Below are 25,762 nucleotides of genomic sequence, written 5' to 3' on the forward strand. Positions count from 1 at the left end.
GTGTACAAACTTTTACTCGCATGCTGCGCTGTTTGTTTAAGAAGATGGTACATGCTGGCAGACGTTAAGCGGACAAACAGTGTGAGCCAACTGAAGGGAGCTTGAAAGCAAGACGATCAATATTTATGTAAAACTTAAATGTGAAGACTTTTTTTTTTTTTTTTTTTACATCGATATAAAAAAAATAAAAAGAGGTTGATTGCGTAACACATTTCTGCCAGATCAGGGACAATTTTAGGCAAACGTGGGCACACATACATTGAAAGGATTGTAAATGAGAAGGGAACTATAACGGTTGCTAGGGAACACCATAAGACCAGACAATCTAATTCTGCTTGAGGAGGAGAGACTGACAACTCTTTCCACAACAAGCAACTAATAGTGCTGTGTTGTGTGTATATATATATATGTATGTATATATATCACTCCTTATGTAAACACAGCATGGCAGACTTCACTTAGGCCTTTCACGCTCAAGGGAATTGCCAACAGGATGTACATCGCCAGTGTTAATCTGACGTTCACCTCATTTGTCTCGTAAAAACAGTCAAGACGAAGACACTCGTCTCCACACAGAAAGACTGGAGACTTAAATAGTAGTTTGTGCTTTGTTTGCGCCGACAGTGAAATGCAATTAAACTTTCAGATCAACACCAATATCACCTGAGAAGCGAGCCGTAATACTTGGCAAATGTGCCGAATATACCCTCACCCACTCTGTGCTTTCTCCATCTAGAACAGGGTCCGTCACTTCCTCCATGTGGCATCTTGTCTCTCGGATAGTTTCAGTTTTGCATGCCCGTGTTTTAAAGTATCCGCCGTCTTATGCCAATCCAAAACAATGTCAGTGAAGGGAAATATGTTTGTGCTCCTTATTGACTATGCATCATTTCAACCCAGCTCTTTGGAGGTGGTGAAAGAAAACTGAGAAGTTTAGACTGAAACTACCAGCACGGTAAGGGGAATTTGTATGTTTTCAAAAGTATTACTCTATCTTAAGCAATGCTGTTGGATCCAAGAAGTGCCTCCACGCACTAAACAGGTTTAACTAAAACCTATTGTCACATGTGCTGCCATGTTGCCAGCTCTCAACCCAGATACCCCAGTTTATTCACCCCCTGAACAGACCCTGCTGGAGCAAGGACAAGTGTGAGCAACACAGCACATAAATCAGACTTCTGACATTTGGGTGAAGCTCAAGCTGCCATTGAGGGGAAAAAAAAAAAAGTGCCATGAATCTATCAGTCAAGTTAGTTCTAACTTTGACCGTTTGACACCAGGAGAGAGGCATCAGTCAGGGCATCTCATTCTATACCTTCCTGACAGCCGTCATTGTTGTGTGGGGGGTTTGTAGGTGTGCCTCCTCGTGGCGTATTGTTCACGTTGATTGGGGTAACAACAGTGTGACTGGGAGGAATGACGCTATGGAATTTGAGTGGATCTTCAATGGGATCAAAACAATAAAAGCAGAAAATCAAACGTGTGCGATCGGAGAAAAAAGGCAATTCATCATAGGACGACACTTAGCATTCCTTTGTGACAACTCCATTGTCGGGCTCTTTGAGAAGTGTGTGTGTGTGTCATCAGAATGTAATAGCAGATAAAATGACGTGAAGTACATTCCTGTCACACATTCTATATGCACTAAACCCATATGCAGCATAAAAAGAAATACAAAATCATACAGAAGTCGAGAGAGAACAATATTTGATCACGGTTTTGAAAACCCAAGTTTTATTTATCTACATTGTTTTATTTCTTCGCATTCCACCAAGCAATAAAATAAGTAAGGAATCAGGGCAATTATGATTCTCACAATGTAAAAAGTGTGTCAAATGTATAAAGTGTACAACAACGAGAGCCAGTGCTGATGAAGTCAGGCTTGAGCTAGGTTAAAAAGTTAAAGCGTCAAACTGAATAATGGACCAGGAAGGAGAACATGCTTTGTTTCATAAGCAAAGCAGTATTCACATTCTTTACCATAAGTATCTGAAACAGATAGCAGTGTATGTATGCATTAATACAACACAGTGACATTAAGAATCAGCAGGATTTCTTTTGTCGTATTCTTAAATCCTAGCAAGGAGAGCAATCAAATAATTGGCAATTACTTTGTATCTTACAAAGTGCATGAACTCTTTCTTCTGTACAATGTTAGAAATAGGTAGTCATGTTTACATTTCATGTATTAATTACATCTTAATATATTCAAGTTACTGAAAATTAAAATCAGTCTTTTTTTTTTTACAAAATAGTTGTATTAACAATATTCTTCATAATATAGTCATGTGTCAGTGTCATAATACCGTCATTGTGTGTTTAGTCAACACTCAACAGCATAACATTCATAAATGTATGAACAGAGTAAAAACTTCCTTCATTCTTTTCAAAAGTATATAATTCAGTCTCCATCTTAGAAACATTGTGTCCCACAAAGAACAATTTACATCACACTATTATTTACAGTATCGTATTGTCTTGATTAATAAATATGGTTATACATTTCTCAAAAAAACACTTTTAATGCTCGGTAGATGATGATCAAAATGTGAACAAGATATGTGTCCAGTTTTCCCCCTAATCTTCCACGTCTTGGCAGTTTATGTACTCCATGTCTTCTTACCTTAAAAACTCACTTGTGGCCAAACTGTTGGCGAGTCAATAACTACAGCTTGGAGACGAAGGGGAGGCCCTCGTACATGTTGGCCTTGAGCTTGGCCCACTCGGCCAGCCTCTGGATGGTGCTCTTCTCCTGGCCCAGCACGCTGGCCGCCATCCTCAGCTTGGCCTCGTTGCGCTCCAGGTAGCGCTCCCCCTCGCCTTTGAGGAAGTTCAGCTTCTCCGCGCGGCTCTCGTTCAACGGGATGTCCTCGCTCAAGTAGGGGTTGAAGCGGAAGTATGTGTCAGGGGGCAGGAGCGCGTCCAGCATGGTGTGCACCTCTGAAAGAAGGATGGAGGTCTTTAGCTATCGACGTTGGACACTGGCTGCAGGCATTTCCGCTTCTGGTTAATATTTCAAGAGACTGCACTAAACAGGCAAAATCGCAGTGCATCACACTGCCTGTGACCACACGCCTCTAATCTGGGGTTTATAAATAAATGTGTGTGGGACGTCAAACGCAAGCAAACAACATTTTTGTGTGGTCCTACCCTCGGTATCTGTAGCACTGCTGATGACGTGGCTGAGCTTGGTCTTGAGGCTGGTGTAGGTCGTGCTGTTATTGCCCACCGTCTCGTACCGCCCGGTGCCCAGAGACAACACACACTGCAGTGGCGTGTTGGGCCACAGACACTTACACTCATGGATGGCCAAAGCTGTGGGGTTGTTTATTAGTAGTCCTCCATCCTAAAAGGAGAAAACAGATGGAAAGGGAAATGATAAAGGGAAGGAGAACCGCCAAATGTAATTAAAGAAGACGGACAATTTCCCCCATGATCATGTTTTATTTCCACTGCAACCGAGGCCGGGCAACAAGCCACTTTGGTTGATGGGATTCCAGAAACTATAAAGTCACCTTCAGCGCTGCATCAGTCAGGTTTGCTTACGAAGCAAGGTTAATGCACATATGGGACACTTTGTATGTGTAGAATGTACCTCAAGTTAGAATATATGTGTGGTGACAGCCTGCAGGGGACAAATGAAGTGAAGTGGACAAGCTTCCCCAGAGTGGTACAGCTCCCTGGCCAGAGATGTGCTGTTCTGGCAAACAGCCTTGTTTATTCAGAAGTAAACAAGTTGTCTTTTCAGCAGCAATCAGCAACTAAAATAAGTAATTTTTTTGTAATTTGGTCTGGGATTCTGTTAAAAAAACAAAACAAAATAATTGTTGCATTACTCTGACTTAAGCTTTGTTGGTACAGCATATTGCATTTGAGAATTTTAATCTTCATGATTTAATTCAGAAGCTAATCACAGATTCTATGCTTTTTCTCTAGATACTGTTACTGGATTCATGAACGAGTTGCTAATCTTAATGGTGCCAACAATGACAGAAAGAGGACAATCAAGCTGAATGGATGCCTGGACCAATTTAGTGCTAAGCACTCTTTCACAGTCTTTCCCCGGGTCCAGTTTTGGACTATATCCAACCACTGAAGGGCTTTTAGGCTGGGATTAATAGACACACACAAGAGGGCCGACCCTCCCCAGCCGAGCAGGAGTAGAGGTCAGTTCCACGCCTCTACAAGGGGTGGGCAGTAGAAATGAATCCAAAAGGTTGTAATCCATTCCTTGTTCAGGGATAAAGCAAATAAGCAGGCACACAGACCCAATAAACATGGATGCGTACAAATACCTGAAGAAATATTACAGTACGTTTGATTTCATCTTGTTACGAGTTCAACTTGTTTTCTTAACTTTGACTAGTTAAGAAAATACTAGAATATGCTTATTATTTAATATGTTGTTCTTGAAAACTTATTTTGAATTCAGATGTCTGTCCAAGGGAGACAGGTCCACTCTGCCATGGTATTAATATGGAACAATACTGCCCAAAACATATCATTCTTAGCCTAATTGTAAAGCTGTTCACCCTCAGGTACCCTAAAGCTATTGAAACAGTGGAACACAGTTTACATTTGAGACAGCAGGTTAATTACACAGCTGCTCCTCAGCTCTGACCCGCAACCTCTCACCCTGGGGTCTAACCTAACTGAGTGACAGCTAGCCTGCATCCAATGACAACAGCTGCAGCATCCTCAAGCAGGCAAATGATTGCTATTGCCTAATAATGATGGTTTGCTCTGATTAGAGAACTAGAGCTGTGGGAGATTAAGAACTACAGCTGTGGGAGAATATTTGAATTGTACCGATACATTGGGTCTGTGAGAGTACGTCTGCTGGCCTGCAATGACAGAATTCTCCTGAGAAATACCGCTGCTAGTGCTGAAAACTAGAGTAGGAGTGAGATAGTAGTGGGTTGGCAACCACACACACACACACACACACACACACACACACACACACACACACACACACACACACACACACACACACACACACACACACACACACACACACACACACACACACACACACACACACACACACACACACACACACACACACACACACACACACACACACACACACACACACACACACACACACACACACACACACACACACACACACACACACACACACACACACACACACACACACACACACACACACACACACACACACACACACACACACACACACACACACACACACACACACACACACACACACACACACACACACACACACACACACACACACACACACACACACACACACACACACACACACACACACACACACACACACACACACACACACACACACACACACACACACACACACACACACACACACACACACACACACACACACACACACACACACACACACACACTATGCAGACATGTGAACAGGAAGAGAAATGTGCAAACAAGTGCTCCTATGAAACGTTGTAGGTGGAGACTGATTATGCCCGGAAAAGATCAGCATGTTATTTAGCATGCCAATATAGAATATGATCAGAATCATGCAAAACTAGCAACGTTTTTCTTTTTTTTTTTTACTTTTTAACTTTAATTAAATTAGTAGCTTGAAAAGCTTGAGCTCGGTCATTTGTTTTCATTCTAACTGCAGAGCAGAAATCAGGGCTTAGGTCTATAAACATGCAGAGTGGGACTGTGGATTAGGATCTGTTACTGACTAAAACATTGGGCCGCCAACCAGAACTCTAGCATTAGGAAATGGCAGGGGAGGGAAAGACTTGTTAGAAGCGGGGACAAGGCTAATTTTGCTTAAGTAGGTTATCGAAATGAAGCTAAGCCTTGAGCATAATTGCTGTCCATAAAGACTATCTAAAGATATCTGGCCTAATAATCAAATGGCAAAAAGGCACTGTGATAGGGACCCGGGCATTATAAAAGTGTTAGAAAGAAAACAAACATTAATGCTATAAACACTGTAGTCATTTATCAGATGCCTCAACAGCCTCATTTATATTAAATAACCTCCTACTTCAGCCTAAAATCTAGCATTATTGAACATATTAACTAGCATGCATAGCTAGCAGCGAATATCTAATTCACTGTGATTATTCAGTGTGTGAACGCAAAGGAGGCATATGAAGCTTGTTAAGAAAAAGAAAGAAAGAAAGAAAACACTAAAATGGCATTTTATCTGCCTCGCATCAGATACAAAGATCCTCTAATAGTGATTGCTGATAATTAAACATTGATCCAAAAAATATTAGACAATTTATCCAGTCTGCCTGTCTCACCTCAAACATACTTCAGCAGCACAGTGTGACACTACTGCATTCAAAACATTTATACAATGTCTTTTTGGCCATTTTGGACCACCTGAAATGTGCTTTTCAACAGTGTTGATCTGACAGCAACCTTCTTGGATATTTTCTTTTATGGGGAATTCCAATCAGAAGCTTTCCATTTCTCACAGGCCGGTACAAGGACTCTCTCTCCCATCCCATAAGAGTGCTGCAGGAATAAGTCCTAAAACCCAGAAATTAGTTTGCACCTTTGAGCTTGTCTTGTCAGTAAAGCAAATGGAAAAATCTCCTTGGCTTTTTGGCGAGTGAACTAGGGCAATGCTAACTTCTGGGGTTGGCCAACCAAAGTAATCCCAGCAGCACTCTATTCTGTTCAACAATTAAAGGGACTGCCTTTAAGTTTATGGGTTTGGAAGTGTGAAACAAATCTTCACACATACCCTTGATGTGCACACACACACACACACACACACACACACACACACACACACACACACACACACACACACACACACACACACACACACACACACACACACACACACACACACACACACACACACACACACACACACACACACACACACACACACACACACACACACACACACACACACACACACACACACACACACACACACACACACACACACACACACACACAGCAGTATAAACCCAGTGCTTTTGTCCTTGGCACTAGGCAACGCAGCACCACAGCGGAAGTGTATTGATTGGTAAGATTTCATGGAAATTACCCTCTCATGCTAAACTAAGGCTCTCGGAGAAATGTGACTTCTTAGATCACTATGGTGATCTGTGCCACTGCTAATGGAAATTTAAATGGAAAATCTCCTCCAAAGACATTGTCACAGCATTATTGATCATGTTGCTGCAATCCATCAGTTCTCAAACGCATCATCTACTCTGCAACCAATGTCATTATCAACCTCCTATATACTAAACAGAGGTGAACTTATCAAAACTTCTCAGTTCCATGTCATACCTGATGCAGATCTTTTCCCAGGACAAATTCTTTGAAGTACCCCGGAGCGGCAGAAGAGGCCCTGATGGCCTGCCACATTTTGTGGTTGCAGTCTCCAATGTAGTGGGATCTCACTCCTGGCATAAGTCTGTAGTTCCTAAACGCATAGGCCTTCAGAGGTAAACCCCTGTTCACAATGGTGCTCACTGATGACACCTTGTGGACATACAAAGGGCATATTTAGAGAGGAACTTATATTTTTACAGCACTTCAAGGTGCGAAGATGCTTTCCTTAATCCTTTGCGGTACAAGAGACAGGGAAAAAAATATTAGCACTTGTGTGTCTGTCTGTAAGGTTTTACTGCAAATGAACATTAACTCATGAAGAAATAAAAGCTTTTGGCTTACTTTAGGGCAGTGTGGGTCCCTGGCACTCTCAATCATACGCCCCTCACCCAGGCGTTCCCTAAAGAAAAACAGATTAAAGATACAGTCTATCTATTAATAGACTACCCCAGTGTCTTTGAAATCCAGGATGACAGAAAGTGTTAAAGGAATGTAAACAAAAAAACAGGGGGAGAAAGGGATGAAAGAGCCCTGCAGACTAACTTGAGGATGTTTTCCCATATTTCGCTGTCATAGAAAGCATGGCTCCAGCTCATCTTCACGGTTCCAACGATGACATTCTGTTTGAACACATCTGAGCCCAGCTTTCTGTACATCTCCTCGCACTCATCTAAGGGGATCTGAAAAATTCCCAGCATGAAGGCCAAAATGGCACCTAAAAGCAGAGAGGAACCGCTGTGATGTGCCAGTGAGGAAGGGAGTATCAGCTGTGTACAGACATTCCCGTGTGGGGTTAGTGTTAGAGAATAAAAGAGAGAGAAAAAAAACCAAACACTAAACATTGATGACAATATACCTGTGCTGACTCCACAGATGTAGTCAAACAGCTGGTGGATTGGTTTGCCAGTCAAGTTCTGCAGTTTCTGGAGAGTTTGCAGGGCCAGCAGTCCCCTGGAACAAAAGGCACAAGGTTTATAAACCTACAGACAGAAATGCAGCCGTTATATTTGATCCACTATAACAAACGTGGTCTTTTATAGTTGGCATGCAATGAAGGCTAACTTTGTATTTCTCTGTAGTATATTATAACCATATTAGTTCCTATCATTTGTAAGTTAAATCCAGCAGTTAAACCAGATCTGTAACTTTACCTTGTTCCGCCTCCATCTATGGCCAGGACCCGAATTCCTCTGCCTTTGACTGGTTCAGCGTAGCCAACCAGGGCCAGTGCTTCTCTCACAGCAGCTTGAAGAGGCGGGTCTCTGGCCTGGCGCAAGCGCAGCAGGCAGGGCAGCACACTCTCCTAAAAAAGGTCACAATTAGACACAAAACATACTTGACTAAGATTTCCCTCTTTAAAGAAAAAAACACATTTAAAGACTATGCAATACATCTGACGTTACACTGAGCTGCAGGGTACATAGAAAATCCTGCCGCTAACCATGATAGCTACACCTCGTGTCTCGGGGAACTTCAGGAGGTGACAGCTGAGCTCCTCCACTCGACTGGTGAGAAGCTTGACATCGGTGACTCTCTGCAGGCCTTTCACCAGGGCTCTGGTCCTGTTGTCTACACTCACCCTGGCTATTATCTGCATGACAAATACACACCATAAACAAAACATTAGGACCATCTGATTAATATAAAGCATCTGACACATTTTACTTTTTCAAGGTCTTAATGGCTTCCACTGTCATTCGAGCCATACTGAGCCAAGTGCCTTACCTTCTCTCTTTGAGTCAACAGCTGTTGCTTCACTTCATCCGATTTCTCCTGTTTACCGTCTTTCTTTTTTGCCTTGTCCACAGTGGGCTCTTCCACAGCGACCGCTGAAGACTTGTCTCTTTCAGCTGCAATGCTTTTGGAATCACTCCTAAATTTGGGGACCAGGGGTGCGATGTAGCTACCGACAAACGCCTGAACGCTGGGCCGAGGGTAGGTAAGATAATGGGTGATGCCTTTTTTAGAAGAGGGAACAGGCACAGGGATGGACTGAGCTGCACTTTGAGTCGCAGGGATTTCAGAGGAGGGCATCCCTGCTGGAGAGCTGAGCTCTTCTGTTGGAGATGAAGAGGGAGGCGAGGTAGTGGGTGCATCAATACTTTTAGCCTCTGCCACTGAGGACAATATAGGAATGTGGTCCCTAATCGTCCGAGTGGCGGCACTGAGAGTGGGCTCAGAAACAGGATCACCCCCTTTTCTTTGCTCCTGCTGCTGTGGTGGTCTGCTGTCTCCTCCTTCCTCTTGTGTGCTGGTGCCAAAGTAACTATTGATGTGCTGAGCTAGAGTTTTGTAGGTCTCGTCCATGTTTGTGGTCAGAGCTGCCGGGTGAAACGGCTCCGTAGATTGTTTCGCCATGGTCGAGGAAGAGCTTGGTGCAGACACATTCGCTGCTGAGGCTAAACCGGATGTGGACTTCTTTGAGGCAACATAATTATTTTCTGTAACTTGCTGCCATTGCTTGTCCGAGACTTCCCCTGCCGAGCTCCTCTCACCTTCTTCTTCTTCCTTCATGGTGGTTTCAGATGGCGAGGCCGTAGCCGTGTTGTCAGTGGTGACCAGGACCTTTTCCGCATGGGGGCCGTCGACTGCGCCACCTCCAGGCTTTCGGCGGGAGAACTTGGAGATGAGATCAGTGCTGCCTACTGCCTTGGTGACACTGTCCAGTGTGGTTCTGATTCGCGACATGCGTTTGCTGGCTCACTTGGAACAGCAGTGGAGAACTTGAAGTTTATCAGGCAATCGGATGCTTGATGTCTGTGTACAAGGATACATCATTCTGGCAGACTATCTGCCATCAGCGGGTTTTAGCAGACATTTTATTTCAGTGGGCCATTTGTGCTGCTTGTTTGAATGTTCTTCTGAAAAGAAAGGTTGAAAACAATGAATATTAAAACATACACACTGCAAATAGAAAGTGAGCCAACAGAGGGCTCCATTTGCCACCCAGCACATCCTGGTAGCCATGGCGACTGTTGCAACAACACAAAAGCAGATGCTGACAACAGCTTTCACAGATTAACAACCTCACTAAATCCTGCAGGTCGTCGTTACAAAGGCAGGATGGAAGAGGACCCGCGATCATCGAATCGGAATTCCAAAACAGAGTCGGCTCAACTCATGAAAACGTTGCTGGAGAGAAGAGCAGTCGGGGGGCAGGTGGACGAGTCTGCAGACTGTAAGGTGGCGACTGTCAACTGGGTGGCGAGCAAAGACTTCTCAGTCGACATGGGGCTGAATCAGATTGGGGAGTATATTCAAACGTGGGAGATGCAGCACGGCTGGAGTCACAGCCTGCTCTTCCTCTCCTCGACCGAGGAGGAGCAGCACACCTTCCACCACTACCGGGCCCGCTTCAGTACGACGACCTCGCGGAGACCGATTCAGGAGACAGCTAGCGTCTATTTCGTCGCGGTCGTATCTAAAGTCAACCCCCAGACTCTGCCCGTGGAGGTGCACTTCGTGGTGGAGTCGAACCGTCTGGTGCACACAGCCGGGAGCACCAGGTTCAGAGAAAAGTGGCTGGCGGACGTCATCGAGAGCAAGGCGTCGCTCCTAAGAGAGGTGGACCTTTGGTCGACGTTAGACACCGAGGAACCGCCTGGAAGAAGATGTCTGGATCGTGAAGTTGATCAGACAGAATGTCTTTGAATTCCCTGTTGCTCCAGTGAGTGTCGACCCAACTTCGAAATAAAAATTAAGTAACGTTTTTCTAACTTCCAAACAAAAACATGAAACATGTGCAGTTAACGTCGGCACGTTTTTGTTGGGCCCTTCCAGTGTCCCGTAACGTGAACCGCTGGCTAAGTGAAGCTAGCGTCACGTATTTTCACGTTAAAGCTAATTCAAACCCATCCAAGAAGTTATATAATGTGAGATAACGAGCTTGAAATAACACCGCACGCGCACAGGACGTTTGAAAGCTGACTTGCTCGGCAGAGACAAATGCAATGTGTACACAGAAATTAGCTGCCGTTAGCGAACGTTTCTAAAGGGTTAGTGTATTTATGGTACATGTTAAGTGTTGTCGAATTGTACGCAATGTGGTAACATAAGCAAACTTATTCTCACCATACGAAACCAAGAGGGTTAAATGTGTTGACAGAACATGTCATTCAATGTAGTCCAGCCTCCGTCAGGGCGCTAGCTGTTTGTAAGCAACAGGAAGAAGAGAGGATGTGACGACATTGGCCCCCGTGTGGTGTAATGCTTTAGTTCGGCCACTGCGTGTCGACAAAGAACATCTTTGGAATAAGATATTTCGCATTTGCAATTTAAAGGTAACAAGAATCCACAGCACAATAAGCCCAGTATGTGTATGCTTTCACATATCACAGTTGGATTCAAGTAATTCATAATTCTTTGAAAGAAATAATATGAGAGTTAATTAAACTCATGTTCAATGTCAAGTTTGATTAGTACCTAATGCACAATATGCATTCTCACAGCAGACATTTTGACTCATACCAAGAAATACAGGTGTTACTAATACCCTTAATAATGGCTCTGTTGAATACATTTTGACTCATACCAAGAAATACAGGTGTTACTAATACCCTTAATAATGGCTCTGTTGAATGCAGGTGTTACTAATACCCTTAATAATGGCTCTGTTGAATGCAGGTGTTCCAGTAAGAGTGACAGTGAGCCACCGTGCGCGTTACCAGTACCCTATTAAAGCAGCTAAATGGAATTCAGCCATCATCGTTCAATTGCATCTGTGCTTTTCCTGCTGTGAAATGTCAAATTGTCTCCAGTGAAAAGGCCTATTAACTGTCTCTTTCTTGAATAGCATGCAAACACTTGCCAAGCGCTCCTTGTTGTTCATAATGGCTTTTGAGTCAGCAGGGTGACACAGCGTGTGAGCCAGTTCACACGTTCTTTTCTCCAAATAATTGATCTCAACAATTCTCAAGATGATCATTTGGCAGTCAAAATGAAACCAGTGAGTCAAAGCCAGCAGAACACTGATGTGTTGGAACATCAGTGTGTGTGGGCCGGAGGTTGGTTTGCTGTGTGATGATGGCTGGAGACTGACGTATGCGCTGGTAATGATAATAATATACCATCCGTCAAAAATATCTTGTTCACATGGTGAGGAATGAAACCGCCTGTGTCCAGATATTCATTTGAAAATCACTTATTTTAAGAGGCACAGTGGCAGCTTTAATTAGCCATACATTCAGTATCACAGGGTAGTAATCATTGCTAATGGTATGTGCGTAGAAAGTGTTGTTGTCACTGCTCCAGCACGGTGATTGTATTGTATCTACATCTCATCTTCTGGTTACTGCTGCCCACACAGGTCTCTCCACACGTTGATGAAGTATAGAGAGAGAAAAAATAAAGATACCCTTTGACCGAGAGTGGACATATGCTGTGTGGTGCATGCAGTGGGGCTTTAAAGGATCACTCCACTATCATTCATCTTGGAGAGTACTACTCAGCCAGTGAAAAAATCATCTTGAGACAAATATCTGGCCAAAAAGACCCAGTGTAACTATAGACTGGGAGCATTGAACAGACCATCAGACCAGATTCTAATGAGAGAAGCAATTGAGTTGCATTATAGGAACTGACGTCTCTTGTAAGGCCTCCAATTGTATCCCTGGAGTACCCCTTTTATTCTCATTTCAGAATGTTGAAATGCATGCCTTTCACACTCCACAAAGTAGTGTCTTCAGGTCTGAAGCATTGTTAAGATGACATTTTGAGTGTGACAGTAAGACAGCTGGATTCACACTTTCCTTTCAGCTCTCAGCCTGCGTTTCTTTCTCTGCCACCGCGATCCAAAGAGCTTTCACATCAAATCCTTGTTCAATTATACAGCACGTGCATGTAATCAGCAGTTGACATGAACATTTGTGCATGTTCAATCTCTTTTTAGAGCATCAAGTTTGTTCACACATTTTTCCGTCACTCTTTCTCTCACAGGTCCAGTGTTTGCCATCATGCTGCTGGCCAGCCTCAACATTAGATATATCTCTACTAGAGCTACAATTAAAACATGGACTATTACCATTGTTATTATTCAATCTATGTTGTTGTTGTGCATGAATTTAACCGGTTTAGTGTTAGCATTGCTGGACATGAGTATGGGCTTGAATTTGTGTCGACATCTTGCAGTAATTTACCAGTTAATGTTTCAGTGTTCTCATAAATAAAACGCCCATTACGCATGAAAGAATAGCTGAGACACGGTGCTTGATGCCTGTTTAAACATAACCTTTGTACAGAGTGCAACACCTTCTTTTATTCATGGAGGAAATAGGATTTTCAAAATAAATCTGCAATAGAAAAAGCAGTTAAGACATGAAGCTGAAATTTCTTTTCACATACAGAGAAACATAATACCAGGCTATACATCGTCCACTGACGTGTTTGATGAATTGTGTTGTACTGTTCTGTAAATGTTACTTATGTAATTAAAATGTAAACTGCACAACTACTTGCATCTCCTCCTTCTGCTTGTACTAACCTGCCTTTTTTTTGACCGATCACAATGAAACTTTAAAAAATACTCTTCTAAAGATAAAGTGTAATAAATAAATGATAATTTACTAATAACAGCATTAGCACCCTCTTTAATACGCCTGCAAAAGACAGGGGTATCTTAATTAGTTTCTGTACCATAGATGTTAAGCACCTGCTGTTGTAATTTGTCATGTACCTTCCTGAACAGAAAAAGTGAGAAACATAATGGGTTTTACATTTTTCAATGTGCTTTTAGGCTATCATAAGGCGTTCTGGCTCTTTAAAGTTTTGCTCATTTTAACCTTATTGTTCAGTCATATTTTATCATGAACATTTTATTCAATAGTCCTTTTTTATTGATCGTCTTCGACATTTCCCTGGCTGTGAATGGCTTTGTAACTGCCAAACAAAGCTTAAAATGAGCCTCTGCACACAACAAAGTTGGTGTCATTACACGTATGAGGTTGTTCGAGGACAGTCGAGAATTTACTTGATGTAAATGAACACAGCCGGCGGCAGCTGTTCCAGTCAAGTAAATACCAGTCAAGTAAATACCAGAGCTTAAGAGGAAATCATTTTGCTAATTGTGTATCACGGTATTAAAACCGCTTCAAATACAATTCATGGTGAATCATTAATACATTGTGATAATGTTTGGATCACAATTGAGATCCAATCATGTAAACATGTCACGTCAAACAGGACTCTGTTTGTGCCGCTGTGCTTTGTGTAACATTGCAGCAAGTGATTCAATGGTAACAAATCTCCGCACGCAGTTGATTGACAGGTCTGTACTTGTAAAGCACTTTTCTAGTTTTCCGACCACTCAAAGCAATTTAACACTACATGTCGTCATACACCCAGTAACACCCATCCACACTCATTCATACACTGATGGGAGGGGCTGCCATGCAAGGTGACACCTGCCCATCAGTCCGCTAACTAACATTCAAACACCGTAGGCACAACTACGGAAGCAAAGTGTCTTGTCCAAGGACGGATCGACATGGACAAGCGGAGCAGGGGATCGAACCGTCGATCCTCTGATTGAAGGACGACCCTGCTCTATCACTGAGCCACAGTCGCCAGTTGAGAATCCGCCGCTTGAAGAATCAGAGCAACATCGAAGATATGTAATCTTCCAAAATGTTCTGCTTCTCTTTAAATACAGCGCCATCTCTCTTCAGGAGGGCCACCTCAGTCTCCAGAGCACGGACTTTGGCCAAGGTGCTCTCCTCTCGGTGATCCAGTTCCAAGATCTTTGCATGCAAACTCAAGATCTTACGCCAAAGCTGATCGCTGTCCGATCTGCAGTACGAGTGCTCGTAAACAGAAGTGTGCTCTCCCTCGCAGGGTCCCCTCTCCTCCAAAAAGTAGGCTGTGGGCTCGTTCGTGACCACTTTGACAGGCACAAAGCTATACGTCTGGCCCAGTGCTGCTTGGAGAGCGGCTGCGTCAACGTTTTCCTCTCCATCCGAGTAAAGACCCAGTGACTCACAGCACAGCACGGTCACAATCGAGTCTGTCTGCCCTTTAGGACGGGGCTCATTGCATGGGGACAGTGCGAGGCAGGACACAGTTGGCCTCCCACTGTCACCTGGTAACCCAGAAGAAGCAGTCCGCATCTCTGAGAGATCTGAATGACAGGAGATCCCAGTGTCTGACACCAGAGGTAGTTCAAATAGCATCTCTGGGTCTTTGGCAACAATGCGGTTTGTTGTACCCAGCTGGACTTTTTTACAAGTTCTGCTCAAAATGAGCGGCCTCTTGCTGAGAGGAGAGTCAAAACCCGTCGGCTCAATGTCAATAGTCATGGGTTTGGCCTTGGGGCTTCTATTAATGCTTGGAACTGTTTTGTCACCATCCTGGAATGGAAATAAATGAATATAGTCAATAGCAGGCAATGCTAAAATAACACAAAATTAAGTTCAGGCTTGTTGCACACCAAAAACTCTCTCATGAGTCTTAAGCTTCTTGGGATTGTCTGAAAGTGAAAGTGCGCTCTTCTACTGGTGCTCTTTGCTTTTTTTGGAATTTTTTTTATTTTTAATAAATACTAATGAAGTTGGTCCAGAGCCAAGTTTGTAATGTGGAGCAAGCCCCTACTTTATAATCGAACTGTGGATGGGTGTCGAGAGACAAATGCATACATCCTCAGTGGAGGGAAACATGGTCGGGATGGCTGTGTTCTTCAGATAGCGGATGCCCCATCGAATATCAAAGCATTCCTCTGTAAAATGTTCGCTGCACAGATACTGATGTCGACTCGGGGTCCACTCCTCCCGCTTCATGTTGTCCACCCATCTCTGAAGCCTGGACTGGTCTTGCAAAGGAAACCTATGAGGGGGGAGAGAGGAAACTTAAAGTAAAGGGCTGATTTGAAACAGAAGCCATTCGTGGTGTCTATATCAGTTGGCACTTGGATGTGGCATTACCTCAAACGTTGTCATTCTTCCACATTGACTCTAACAGTCTCAGTCTTGTACCATTACAAGAAGATAACCATATACATTAATATCCTACTGATACGACATTACTGTCAATTTCTCACTGCCTCTAAAACTAATAATACCTTTGTTTGAAGATGCTAATGACAACAGAAAAAATGTAATTGCAGCTAAAGCAAAACAATCGTATGAACTCGGAAACACTTACAAAAAGAAACCAGACAACTTACGGGTAGAAGCTAATTCTCTTGTTGTCCTGTCGAGATGCAGTTCCCCCGCGGTTTCTGCAAACTTTCACAGCGCAGTACCGTGGCATGTCTGCAGTGAAACTACATGAACACGCTTTACAAAAACACGTTTGTTGATTTCCCTTTTTTTAAAACACAAACCAGCTCTTAAGCGGACACTTCCGGGTTGTCGAGCTCACAGCGGAGATGACGTGTGCTCTGGTGAATTAATAAGACAGTTAACGGACAATATATGATGACAAGCGGTTGCACGACGACGAAGAATAAATCATAGTAAGTTACGTATTACGAGTTTAATTTAAGCGTCCATTGCCTATTTTTTGCAAAAAATAATTAAGAAAGCAAACATATAAATTGAATATATAAATGAAATTGCATTTACACCGTTTAACTATCAAGATAGTTACCCTACTATCTATAAGGGCAAACAGTTGGACAACTACAAAGGGGAATTCATAATACAGACATGTCTAATGCAAGCATTCATCATCTATTTCATGCAAAATGAATACATCCAGAAATTAAACCTATTAACTTAATGATATAAATTACGGGTCTGTAAACAAGTGTAGGTTTCACACCTCACTCGATAATGTCAAAATGTTAGAGCAAAGCAAAGACGGAAGTGGTTGCCGGTTACGCTCTTGCTTCGCTTTTATTCTTTGCGGCAAACCCTCCTTCTCCACGTGCGCACCGTTTCCACCAATCACAGTGACAAGAGTCATTGTGTTAAGAAATGGACCAATAGCGTTGCGAGTCGTGTTGTTATTGCTCAGGAATGCAGCTCGTCAACATTTGCTAACTATCGTTTCACATCAGCTGGAGCTGTCGGCGGCTGAGAGAAGTGTCTTCTGGTTGTCTGTCACCTCGTCTCCAGGTAATCCCTCTTTTCCAATACGCATTCACTTTAAATTGTCACGAGTAGTTCATGTGCAACGGAGGACAAACGGCAGAGTATCATTGGCTTACTGAAGGCAGAGCTGCTTTCACGTTTCTCCCTTCTACAAAAACCCGCGAGTTGTTCATTCCTTGAGCCCGACGCCTCTTTGTCGAAACTAGCTAGCAAAGTGACGTAAGTTAATGTCATGTAACCTATATGCTGGCTTTAAAAAATGTATGGCTATAGTTGGTTAATCTTCAAGTTTTAAACCGCTTTCAAAGTCTACGTGGGGCCTCATCTATATCATGACTTAAAGAGAGAGAGAGAGAGAGAAAGAGCCTGAGTGTGCGTGTGGGTCCAACATGTTCTCTTTACACCCGCAAAGGTGCGTAAATCAGCAGTATGGTCACGGCACAGTCGGCGTTGCTGCTCGCGGTGCATATCTTGCTGATCTCCGAGTTCATCCTGGCCAAGAGGGACTTCTACGACATACTGGGGGTGCCCAAAGATGCCACGGACCGCCTGATCAAAAAGGCTTTCCACAAGCTGGCCCTGAAGTACCACCCTGACCGAAACAAGGGCCCCGACGCTGAGGCCAAGTTCAGGGAGATGGCAGAGGGTAAGTGAGTCACCATTCCAGGGCACACGTTTCTGAAATGAGAATATTTTACTGACTAGGTCAAGGACCACTCAGAAATGTCAGTGTCGGTCCTATTGAACATGGCCTATAGGTTAGAATATAACCGATGTGCAGTGGATCTTCAAAAGGAATGACTTTGGAAAGGTCAACCATTCAATATATTGTCTACTACAGGTGCCTAACTACTTATTAAGGTCAATGGTATTTTTAATGATGACCTCCATGTATAATTGTTATACAATATAATGGATGATAAACAGCTTCAACTTATAAACTGTTAAAACCGTTTTGAAACTGTTCAGTAGCAGTGGCATAGCAACCAAGACAATGCCTGATGTAATGTGTCTGTGTCTCTACCAGCATACGAGACTCTATCGGATGATAAGAGGAGGCGAGAGTATGACCAGTTTGGCCACGGCCCGTCGCCAGGAGGAGGAGGAGGAGGAGGAGGTGGAGGAGGAGGAGGAGGAGGAGGAGGAGGCGGCGGCGGCGGCGGCAACTACAACTTCAACCAGCACTACCAGTCCTTCAACTTTGATGACATTTTTAAAGACGCTGACACTTTCGGTCAACAACAGCGACACCACTTTCACACCCAAAATCAAGCCAACCAAAACAGACACTTTGACAGCCACTTCCAGGCCCACAGAGAGGCTATGGACAGACAGAAGAGACCGTTTCAGCAGGGGGACTTCGGTGGGGGACTCTTTAATGACATGTTTGAGGACTTGGAGAAGATGTTCTCCTTTAACGCGCACGGCTCCAGGCCTGACGGCAGATTCCATGGCTCGGGGAAGCAGCACTGCAGGACAGTGACCCAGCGGAGGGGCAACATGGTGACCACCTTCACTGACTGCTCCTGAGAATGGGCAGTAAACGGTGCTCTCCAGAGCACGGCCACCTGGGACACTGCAGGGTTTGTAAGTTGTGGTTTTGGAATTGAATGCTAATTTATCACTCGGAGGAATAGAGAATGGTGTTGCGTGGCTTTTGTAATTTTCTCGTATGTACTTTCCTCAGAACAAATATCCAAGCTGACCTGATAAATGGGCTGCTTCCAAGCAATAACTCACTCACTTACTTTATTGCTCATAGCACAGTGCATTATTTAGTTTTCCAGGTTCATTTTGTTTACTCGTGATGGTACAATCTATAGACTCGGGTATGGCCTTAGGTTAAAAGATTATGTGATTTTCTTCTGAGTGCAATACGATTCATCAACGCACCACAGAGGCATTCGTTCTACAGCTAATTGAGCCATATTATTATTATTATTATTATCATTATTATTAATGAACCTTTTGATAATGTAAAACCAGGCTCATCCAAGCATAGTGTACCCATAACTTGCATTTTCTCATGGTTTTTAATAATTAGCTTAGGGATTCCAAGAACATACAGTAAATTTAAAAAATGTCAATTTATAGCACGTGCATCAAATGCATGTGGAAAATGAGCTTCACATCCTGAGATGTGTGTAAATTGGCCATTATCAACCTTTACCTCGTTTTAGTTTCTTCCTACAGAGTTGTATCTACCTTCCCTCAATCGGGGTAGGAAATGAACATCAGTCCCATGACGAATGCTGGTGAACTTGATTGTGTACTCTCTCGCAGCTGTTTTGTAACCAGTTGTTTTGATGGTTACAAAAGCAATCTACCAGTGAAGCTGAATGGTCTGAGAAGTTTCCTGAACTGATCACAATGTGCAATATTTAGCACCTTTGCTCTTCATGTTGCCTATCTTTCATAGACGGTGCTTTGTAAATGTCATTGTCTTATGTTCGCACTTTGTGCGCGTGCGTGCGTGCGTGCGTGTGTGTGTGTGTGTGTGTGTGTGTGTGTGTGTGTGTGTGTGTGTGTGTGTGTGTGTGTGTGTGTGTGTGTGTGTGTGTGTGTGTGTGTGTGTGTGTGTGTGTGTGTGTGTGTGTGTGTGTGTGTGTGTGTGTGTGTGTGTGTGTGTGTGTGTGTGTGTGTGTGTGTGTGTGTGTGTGTGTGTGTGTGTGTGTGTGTGTGTGTGTGTGTGTGTGTGTGTGTGTGTGTGTGTGTGCTCTCCCGAATTTGTTTGGTTGCATAATGTTTGGAGAATGAATAAAACATGTCAAGAGCAAATGTCTGTTTTGTATTGGGGGGGGGGGAAGTGTAAAATGTTTTCAACGAAGTAATTGGACTCACTCATAAATATGACATTCTACTAATGTTAATCGCAACATAAATATTGGTGTATTTGGCTCTGGTTCATGGAACATTAGTACAAGTTGATTAGTTGCCATGGTTCCTGTGCATTCAATTTGATTGAGCTTTTCAGCTGCACTCCAGCAGAGGGCGTAGTGTTCTAACACGGGTAGGCAGGGTGAAGAATACTATTGACAACCTGCAAACGGGAATGGCGGCGGATGGAGAAGAAAGCAATCTGACAAAAACAAAGATATTGTGGATTAGAAAACGTTTTTAAAATTAGCAGCTTGACAAGTTGTATTACGGCATTGAAAGGATACTTGTAGGAACCAGCAATAAAGAGAGACGGTATTGAGCCACTTGAAACCTGATCAGATATATGTAATAACCTGCCAGGCTGCTCAAAATGTTGCAAAACCCATGAAAGTACATTTAAGTTGTTGGAAGGCCTACCATTTATTGTGAATAAAGCCTGTATTAATACTTTTCCTTGGATAAAAGTCACCAGATAGAGAGCTATGTCTGAATAGGCAACTCAGTGCATTCTACAATAAGAAAGAGCTTCCTGTTGGTGTGTTTTTACGACTTTGCACTATGACTGCAAGCACATACGCATCCCACGCACTGCGGAAGAAAGCAGGGTGTATGTATACTTTTCTCAGCATTATCTATTATCTATCTTTAATACTTGTGTTGTATTTCTTATAATAAAGCTTTCTAGGACTAAGGTGTTAGCGCTGCAGACAGAATAACGAGAGCAGCTATTAACCTTGTGGTAGACACTACCTATGTCGTGTGTTTACAATATAATCTATGTGTAACGGATCCCCGTATATGAAGTGGCATTAAACTTACTGCTGGTGAAATTACTCCTTTATTTTCTTCCTTTGGGTCACAATACATTCTTTAAAACTTGTAAACGTTCTTAAAAGTATAAATGCATGCAATAAACCCGCAACAATAAACCTTCCATGGGGTTATGTACACTATGTTTGATGTATGTAACTGATATAATCTGTACTATGATTTTATTCCTTTTGTACATGCTTTATCGAGAAGTCTTGTATTAATGTGTACTACAGGTGTTGCCAACTAGACCTGAGTGTCAGTGATATTAAACAACTAGAGCAAAGAGTTAAGGAGCTTCTCCCATAGGTCAGGAAAGGGGGAGGTATACAGGTCCCCTTTGGCCCGGGGCCACTGCTGCATGTTTCGGGGAAGTAACGGCTTGCTGGTCCGACGCAGAGAGGCACTTGCTTTGTGCAATAGGGTACATATGCCCGAGTAAGTAGGACGTTTTTTTTTGGATAGTTTTTTGGGAGAACAAAGCGCGTATAGGATTCCAGATACCTCAGTTCGGTCGTAGATATAGATGTTTCAAATATTCGTACTTTTTAGCAAGAGTTTTAATTTTTAAACGGATGTTGCGAATTATTTAGCTGTTACCTTTTTATATTGTGTTAAATAAATCTCAACTGCATTGCAGTATAACTCAATGACTAGTTTTGAGCCGTCAATCAATCGGTTCCTTGATTGAGTCGTCACCTGCCGTCTCCCTGACGTCATCATCCAGGCGGGGAGGTGAGTTGAGCTCCGTCCCCACCGCGACCTTTGCTCCTCCACGTCAGAGACACCGAGCGGCCCGGGTGTGAGAGGCCATTTAGGGGTAACCGTCCAACGGGAGACCGGGCATCGGAACCGGTAAAACGGGTACCACTGAGGGCCACTAGCCAGCCAGGCCGGTTCCCCGGTGGACCCCCGTGCTCTCCCCGGCTTACGTGCCGCCGACGAGTTCAGGCAGTTTCTGCGCAGAGACACTTCTGCCTGAGCACGTTCCCAAATTCAACCAAATCCTCTCCAAATTAAGTGACACAACTAACTCCAAATAAAATAATCTGACTGACAGAATTTCAGGCATCAACAGAATAACTGTCTCCGACTGAAAAGCCCTGTACCCCCGGCAATGCACTGGTTTTGGACAATTATCAAAAATACCCTGCCTATTTAACTCCAATATAAAATATGGAAATCCACAGAGGTTAGTTATCCCAGTACACAAAGGCGGTGATCTGAGTGACTTAAATAACTACCAACCATACCCCAAAAAAGACTGTGGTCCCAAGTACATTCTCAACTGAGGATTAAGATCAAGACATGCATGATTCGACACCGGGCTACCCTTTTCATAGACTCATTGAAAGCATGAATCATGCTGTTTTATTGAAAACATTACCATTCTCCCCTCTATGAACATGCTTCTTTGTTTGTGTGTAGTGCAAGTCTGCATGCACTGAAGGCTGCTTATCGATTGATCTGCAAGAACTGCAACACCAGATCCAACATGATATCCTCCGTTACCCTCAACAATGGAGCAAGGATGCCTATTGTGGGTCTGGGAACATGGAGGGTAAGGCTGACCATTCTATTGTTACTATAGAAAGGGTTTCAACTGTGGGTCAGTGGTTAGCGGGTCTGTCTTTCAATCAGGGGGTTGGTGGTTCCCTGCCCTAGTCGATGTGTCCCCATGTTAAGAATTCACTGTGTCCTCAATTAAAAAGAACAGGGAGTCCAGGCTGCCAGTCAGTAACACTATTAACAGAGGGTTTGTCAAAGTATAAATATTAACATTGTACTGCACAAACCTCTACCTGAACACATTTGGTAGTACTAGTAGTACATGTGGTAGTACTAGTACAACGACAACCTGCTCTTTACATTAATTTCTTCTCATTTCATTTTTTTCCAGTCATTTAAGCCAAGACATCTTTTACTCCAATATATTGATGCTTATCTGCAATTTCCTTGTTTTTGTCTCACCCTTCCTCTGCAGGCAGAGCAAGGAAAGGTCACTGAGGTGATTAAGGTGGCGATACAAGCTGGTTACAGGCACATCGATGGCGCTTACGTGTACCAGAATGAAGACGATGCCGGGGTTGGAATTTGCAATGATTGACGAATAATTGGTTAAGAGGGAGGATCTATTCATTGTCAGTAAGGTACGGGGCATTACAGCCCACCTATATGCTGCAAAAGTGTCTTGTCTAATTTGTGAAAAGACATGAACAGATGTTAAAATGGCTGTTCGTCAGGGTATTGTTCATTCACACTGAATACTGACATGTTCAGTATATTTATTCTTTTTCGTAGTTGTGGTGCACCTTCCATATTCCATCTCTGGTGAGGGGAGCCTGTGAGAAGATGTTCAGCGACCTGAAACTGGACTACCTGGACCTTTACCTCATGCATTTCCCTATGGGAGCCAAGGTTTGGAACGCCACTGTCCTGTCTGTTGGTAGAACCACCGCATCAAGGCTTCATGGTCAAGCCCAAATGTTAGCCTATTTCTCCCATGTCTCATCAAACCTAACATCAGAGAATTAGGCAAAAGTGAAAGTCCCGTCCTGTATTAATGTTCCCCAGCTTAATAGGATTCATTATTGAGCTAATGAGTAATTTTTATCAAAAATAAAAACGAAAAACATTTGATCAAACTTCACTTTACCATTTTACTTTTTGCTACTGCAGCCAGGGGATGAGCTTTTCCACTTGATGAGCACAACCAGCTTGGGAGGTGATTTAAGTGTTTTATTATGTGCAGCAAAGACTGATGCAGTTATAGCTCAACTGACTTGCTGGCAGCTTAAATCTAATGAATTATTGACATATAAATTGCATTCAAGATACCTCACTAACACCTTTGTGCAATGTGTCTCAAAGGCAATGGAAAAGCTGGTGGATGCTGGATTGGTGAAGGCTATCGGCATCTCCAACTTCAACAAAGACCAGATTGAAGCCTTGCTCAACAAGCCGGGTCTCAAGTACAAGCCTGCCACCAACCAGGTACGGAGCAGGACCGTCATTCCGCAACACAATTTAGAAGGAAGATGCTAAAAGCTAAGGCATTTGGGTGTTCCTCCAGATTGAGTGCCACCCATTCGTGACCCAGGAGAAGCTGATCAACTACTGCCACTCAAAGGGCATCTCAGTGACGGCTTACAGCCCCCTGGGCTCCCCTGACAGACCCTGGTGAGAGGCAGTGCCTCAAATCAAAAACAGCGCCCACAGGGAGGAGTCAAGTGTCACTCATTCTATTCTGTTCTTATTTACAAAAGGGCTTCTTCTGATGATCCCTCTCTGCTGGATGAACCTCGGATCAAGGCTATTTCTGACAAGTACAACAAGACTCCAGCACAGGTATAAAAAAAAAAAAGACCATAAACACATTTTGTATTATGTTAAATCAAATCAACCTTTTATTATCGTCTTGTATTCTTATAACTAAGGCCCACTAATTAAATATGAACAACAGGTTCTCCTCAGGTTCCACATCCAGAGGAACGTGATCGTCATAGCCAAGTCGGTGACACCCCATCGGATCAAGGAAAATGTTCAGGTTTACCAATCTTAACAATTTCAGACTTTGAAGATTGACTTCGATTTGAGTGAAAACGACATGAAGACAATGATGAGCTTCCCCGAGAAGAGAGCATTCGCACTAAAGTGGTGAGTAGAGGCAGATCAGCTTATGCCTGTTATCTCTTTATCACCATTTATCTCTTATTCTAGGCTATGGAGCAGGCTACTGGACCCATTTCCACTATCTAAAGTAAAGCGTGCCCCTCTTATTTTCTGTACGGGGCCTCAACGCACAAAGACTTCCCTCTGAATGCAGAATACTAGCTCAGACAACACGCTGCACTGCTTCTACAACCATCAACTGAGATATTTTATTCAAAATCTACGAGCTGCGATATTAAACTGCGACCTGACTAATGTGACGGAGCCTGAATTATCATCTTAATAAGATTCAACTGAATAATTGTTGTATAATGCTCGCTATTGAAATAGACTTCAATGAATGTATTGAAAAAAAAAGAAGAAGAAAAGTAGACTGTGTGGAATAAAATGATCTTTTATGCATACTGTTATGGAGCACAGATGTTGAACGTGATCACTATAAATGCTCGTTACTGAAGCAGGCTGCTCGTTGTAAGAATACAAAAGGTTTAAAAGGTCCAGAACGCAATGTACCTGCAGTAAAATGAAAGGACCAATTTAGTACTTTTTCACTATGGTAAAACTAAATAGACATGGATATGTTTGGGAATATGGCCCAACATGATGCACATTGCACCAACCAGACAATAAAACAGACACCAGGCAAATCGGTGCTCAGCAAACTCAAGAATCCAATATTAATTCATGCTGTTATTCTCTAGTCTCTCATTATGCATTTTTACGGCTAACCTCCTTACTAATGCTGCATTTCTCATCTTTTTAAAAGTACTCTTCTAAATGAATTTTGTTATGCAAATACGCTTGCTTTGCCTGTAGCATGAATCATATCTTGTTTGTAACCAAAACTACACCACGTGTGATAACTATTTGACTTGATACAATATCAGCACTTGCGGTTCAACTTTTCTCCAAGTTAGCTCCTGGCATTCCAGAATTAAACACACCAGCTTGGTCCTGAGACTTTCCTGCAGACTCGCACCAGAGATTGTTTTCCCTTTGTCTTTGTCTGCAGCAGCATCATCATGAATCATAAGATCACT

General features: G+C 43.1%; 5 protein-coding genes across 7 annotated transcripts; 3 read left to right on the forward strand and 2 right to left on the reverse strand.

The window, feature by feature from the left end:
* Positions 1-1,706: 1,706 nt before the first annotated feature.
* On the reverse strand, positions 1,707-11,543 carry pnpla8 (patatin-like phospholipase domain containing 8). 2 transcript variants are annotated; one of them, XM_034525938.1, is made up of 10 exons: positions 11,410-11,543; positions 9,064-10,199; positions 8,780-8,929; positions 8,490-8,641; positions 8,195-8,289; positions 7,882-8,053; positions 7,681-7,738; positions 7,294-7,488; positions 3,151-3,346; positions 1,707-2,940 (listed from the first exon to the last, which is right to left on the reverse strand). In XM_034525938.1, exons 2-10 carry the CDS (start codon positions 10,024-10,026, stop codon positions 2,666-2,668), a joined length of 2,256 nt encoding a protein of 751 aa, XP_034381829.1. In that variant the 5' UTR covers positions 10,027-10,199; positions 11,410-11,543; the 3' UTR covers positions 1,707-2,665. The 2 variants fall into 2 exon arrangements, with proteins under 2 accessions (XP_034381829.1, XP_034381830.1); XM_034525939.1 differs by having other exon boundaries at positions 9,064-10,196; positions 11,410-11,502.
* akap14 (A-kinase anchoring protein 14) lies at positions 10,357-13,785 on the forward strand. Its single transcript, XM_034525944.1, has 2 exons — positions 10,357-11,005; positions 13,273-13,785. The coding sequence occupies exon 1, from the start codon at positions 10,402-10,404 to the stop codon at positions 10,987-10,989; it is 588 nt and encodes a 195-aa protein (XP_034381835.1). The 5' UTR covers positions 10,357-10,401; the 3' UTR covers positions 10,990-11,005; positions 13,273-13,785.
* Positions 13,577-16,697, reverse strand: LOC117725987 (THAP domain-containing protein 5-like). Of its 2 annotated transcripts, none has more exons than XM_034525940.1 (3): positions 16,490-16,697; positions 15,963-16,149; positions 13,577-15,677 (listed from the first exon to the last, which is right to left on the reverse strand). In XM_034525940.1, the coding sequence occupies exons 1-3, from the start codon at positions 16,573-16,575 to the stop codon at positions 14,925-14,927; spliced, it is 1,026 nt and encodes a 341-aa protein (XP_034381831.1). In that variant the 5' UTR covers positions 16,576-16,697; the 3' UTR covers positions 13,577-14,924. The 2 variants fall into 2 exon arrangements, with proteins under 2 accessions (XP_034381831.1, XP_034381833.1); XM_034525942.1 differs by lacking the exon at positions 16,490-16,697 and adding an exon at positions 16,248-16,416 and having other exon boundaries at positions 13,761-15,677.
* A 17-nt stretch (positions 16,698-16,714) lies between these two features.
* LOC117725988 (dnaJ homolog subfamily B member 9-like) lies at positions 16,715-19,884 on the forward strand. The gene is made up of 4 exons (XM_034525943.1): positions 16,715-16,780; positions 17,327-17,384; positions 17,773-18,006; positions 18,388-19,884. The coding sequence occupies exons 3-4, from the start codon at positions 17,790-17,792 to the stop codon at positions 18,888-18,890; spliced, it is 720 nt and encodes a 239-aa protein (XP_034381834.1). The 5' UTR covers positions 16,715-16,780; positions 17,327-17,384; positions 17,773-17,789; the 3' UTR covers positions 18,891-19,884.
* A 2,661-nt stretch (positions 19,885-22,545) lies between these two features.
* On the forward strand, positions 22,546-24,817 carry LOC117725974 (aldo-keto reductase family 1 member B1-like). Its single transcript, XM_034525910.1, is given in 8 exon segments — positions 22,546-22,611; positions 23,035-23,144; positions 23,146-23,200; positions 23,352-23,468; positions 23,922-24,044; positions 24,124-24,230; positions 24,317-24,398; positions 24,514-24,817. Coding segments are annotated over 8 exon segments (759 nt in total). The 3' UTR covers positions 24,613-24,817.
* The last annotated feature ends 945 nt before the right edge of the window (positions 24,818-25,762 follow it).

This window comes from Cyclopterus lumpus, chromosome 23 (assembly GCF_009769545.1).
Source record: "Cyclopterus lumpus isolate fCycLum1 chromosome 23, fCycLum1.pri, whole genome shotgun sequence".
Taxonomy (NCBI): Eukaryota; Metazoa; Chordata; class Actinopteri; order Perciformes; family Cyclopteridae; genus Cyclopterus; species Cyclopterus lumpus.

What these genes read in the sequence shown, in the direction of transcription:
- pnpla8 (XM_034525938.1), bottom strand. Translation starts at nt 10,026, where the DNA reads ATGTCGCGAATCAGAACCACACTGGACAGTGTCACCAAGGCAGTAGGC. An exon ending in CATCTGTGGAGTCAGCACAG is followed by an intron (nt 8,054 to 8,194) that starts GTATATTGTCAT and finishes CTCTGCTTTTAG; the next exon opens with GTGCCATTTTGGCCTTCATG. An exon ending in CAGTGCTACAGATACCGAGG is followed by an intron (nt 2,941 to 3,150) that starts GTAGGACCACAC and finishes TCCTTCTTTCAG; the next exon opens with AGGTGCACACCATGCTGGAC.
- akap14 (XM_034525944.1), top strand. Translation starts at nt 10,402, where the DNA reads ATGGAAGAGGACCCGCGATCATCGAATCGGAATTCCAAAACAGAGTCG.
- LOC117725987 (XM_034525940.1), bottom strand. Translation starts at nt 16,575, where the DNA reads ATGCCACGGTACTGCGCTGTGAAAGTTTGCAGAAACCGCGGGGGAACT. An exon ending in AAGAGAATTAGCTTCTACCC is followed by an intron (nt 16,150 to 16,489) that starts GTAAGTTGTCTG and finishes CCCCCCTCATAG; the next exon opens with GTTTCCTTTGCAAGACCAGT. An exon ending in TGTTTCCCTCCACTGAGGAT is followed by an intron (nt 15,678 to 15,962) that starts GTATGCATTTGT and finishes TTTCCATTCCAG; the next exon opens with GATGGTGACAAAACAGTTCC.
- LOC117725988 (XM_034525943.1), top strand. Translation starts at nt 17,790, where the DNA reads ATGGTCACGGCACAGTCGGCGTTGCTGCTCGCGGTGCATATCTTGCTG. An exon ending in GTTCAGGGAGATGGCAGAGG is followed by an intron (nt 18,007 to 18,387) that starts GTAAGTGAGTCA and finishes TGTCTCTACCAG; the next exon opens with CATACGAGACTCTATCGGAT.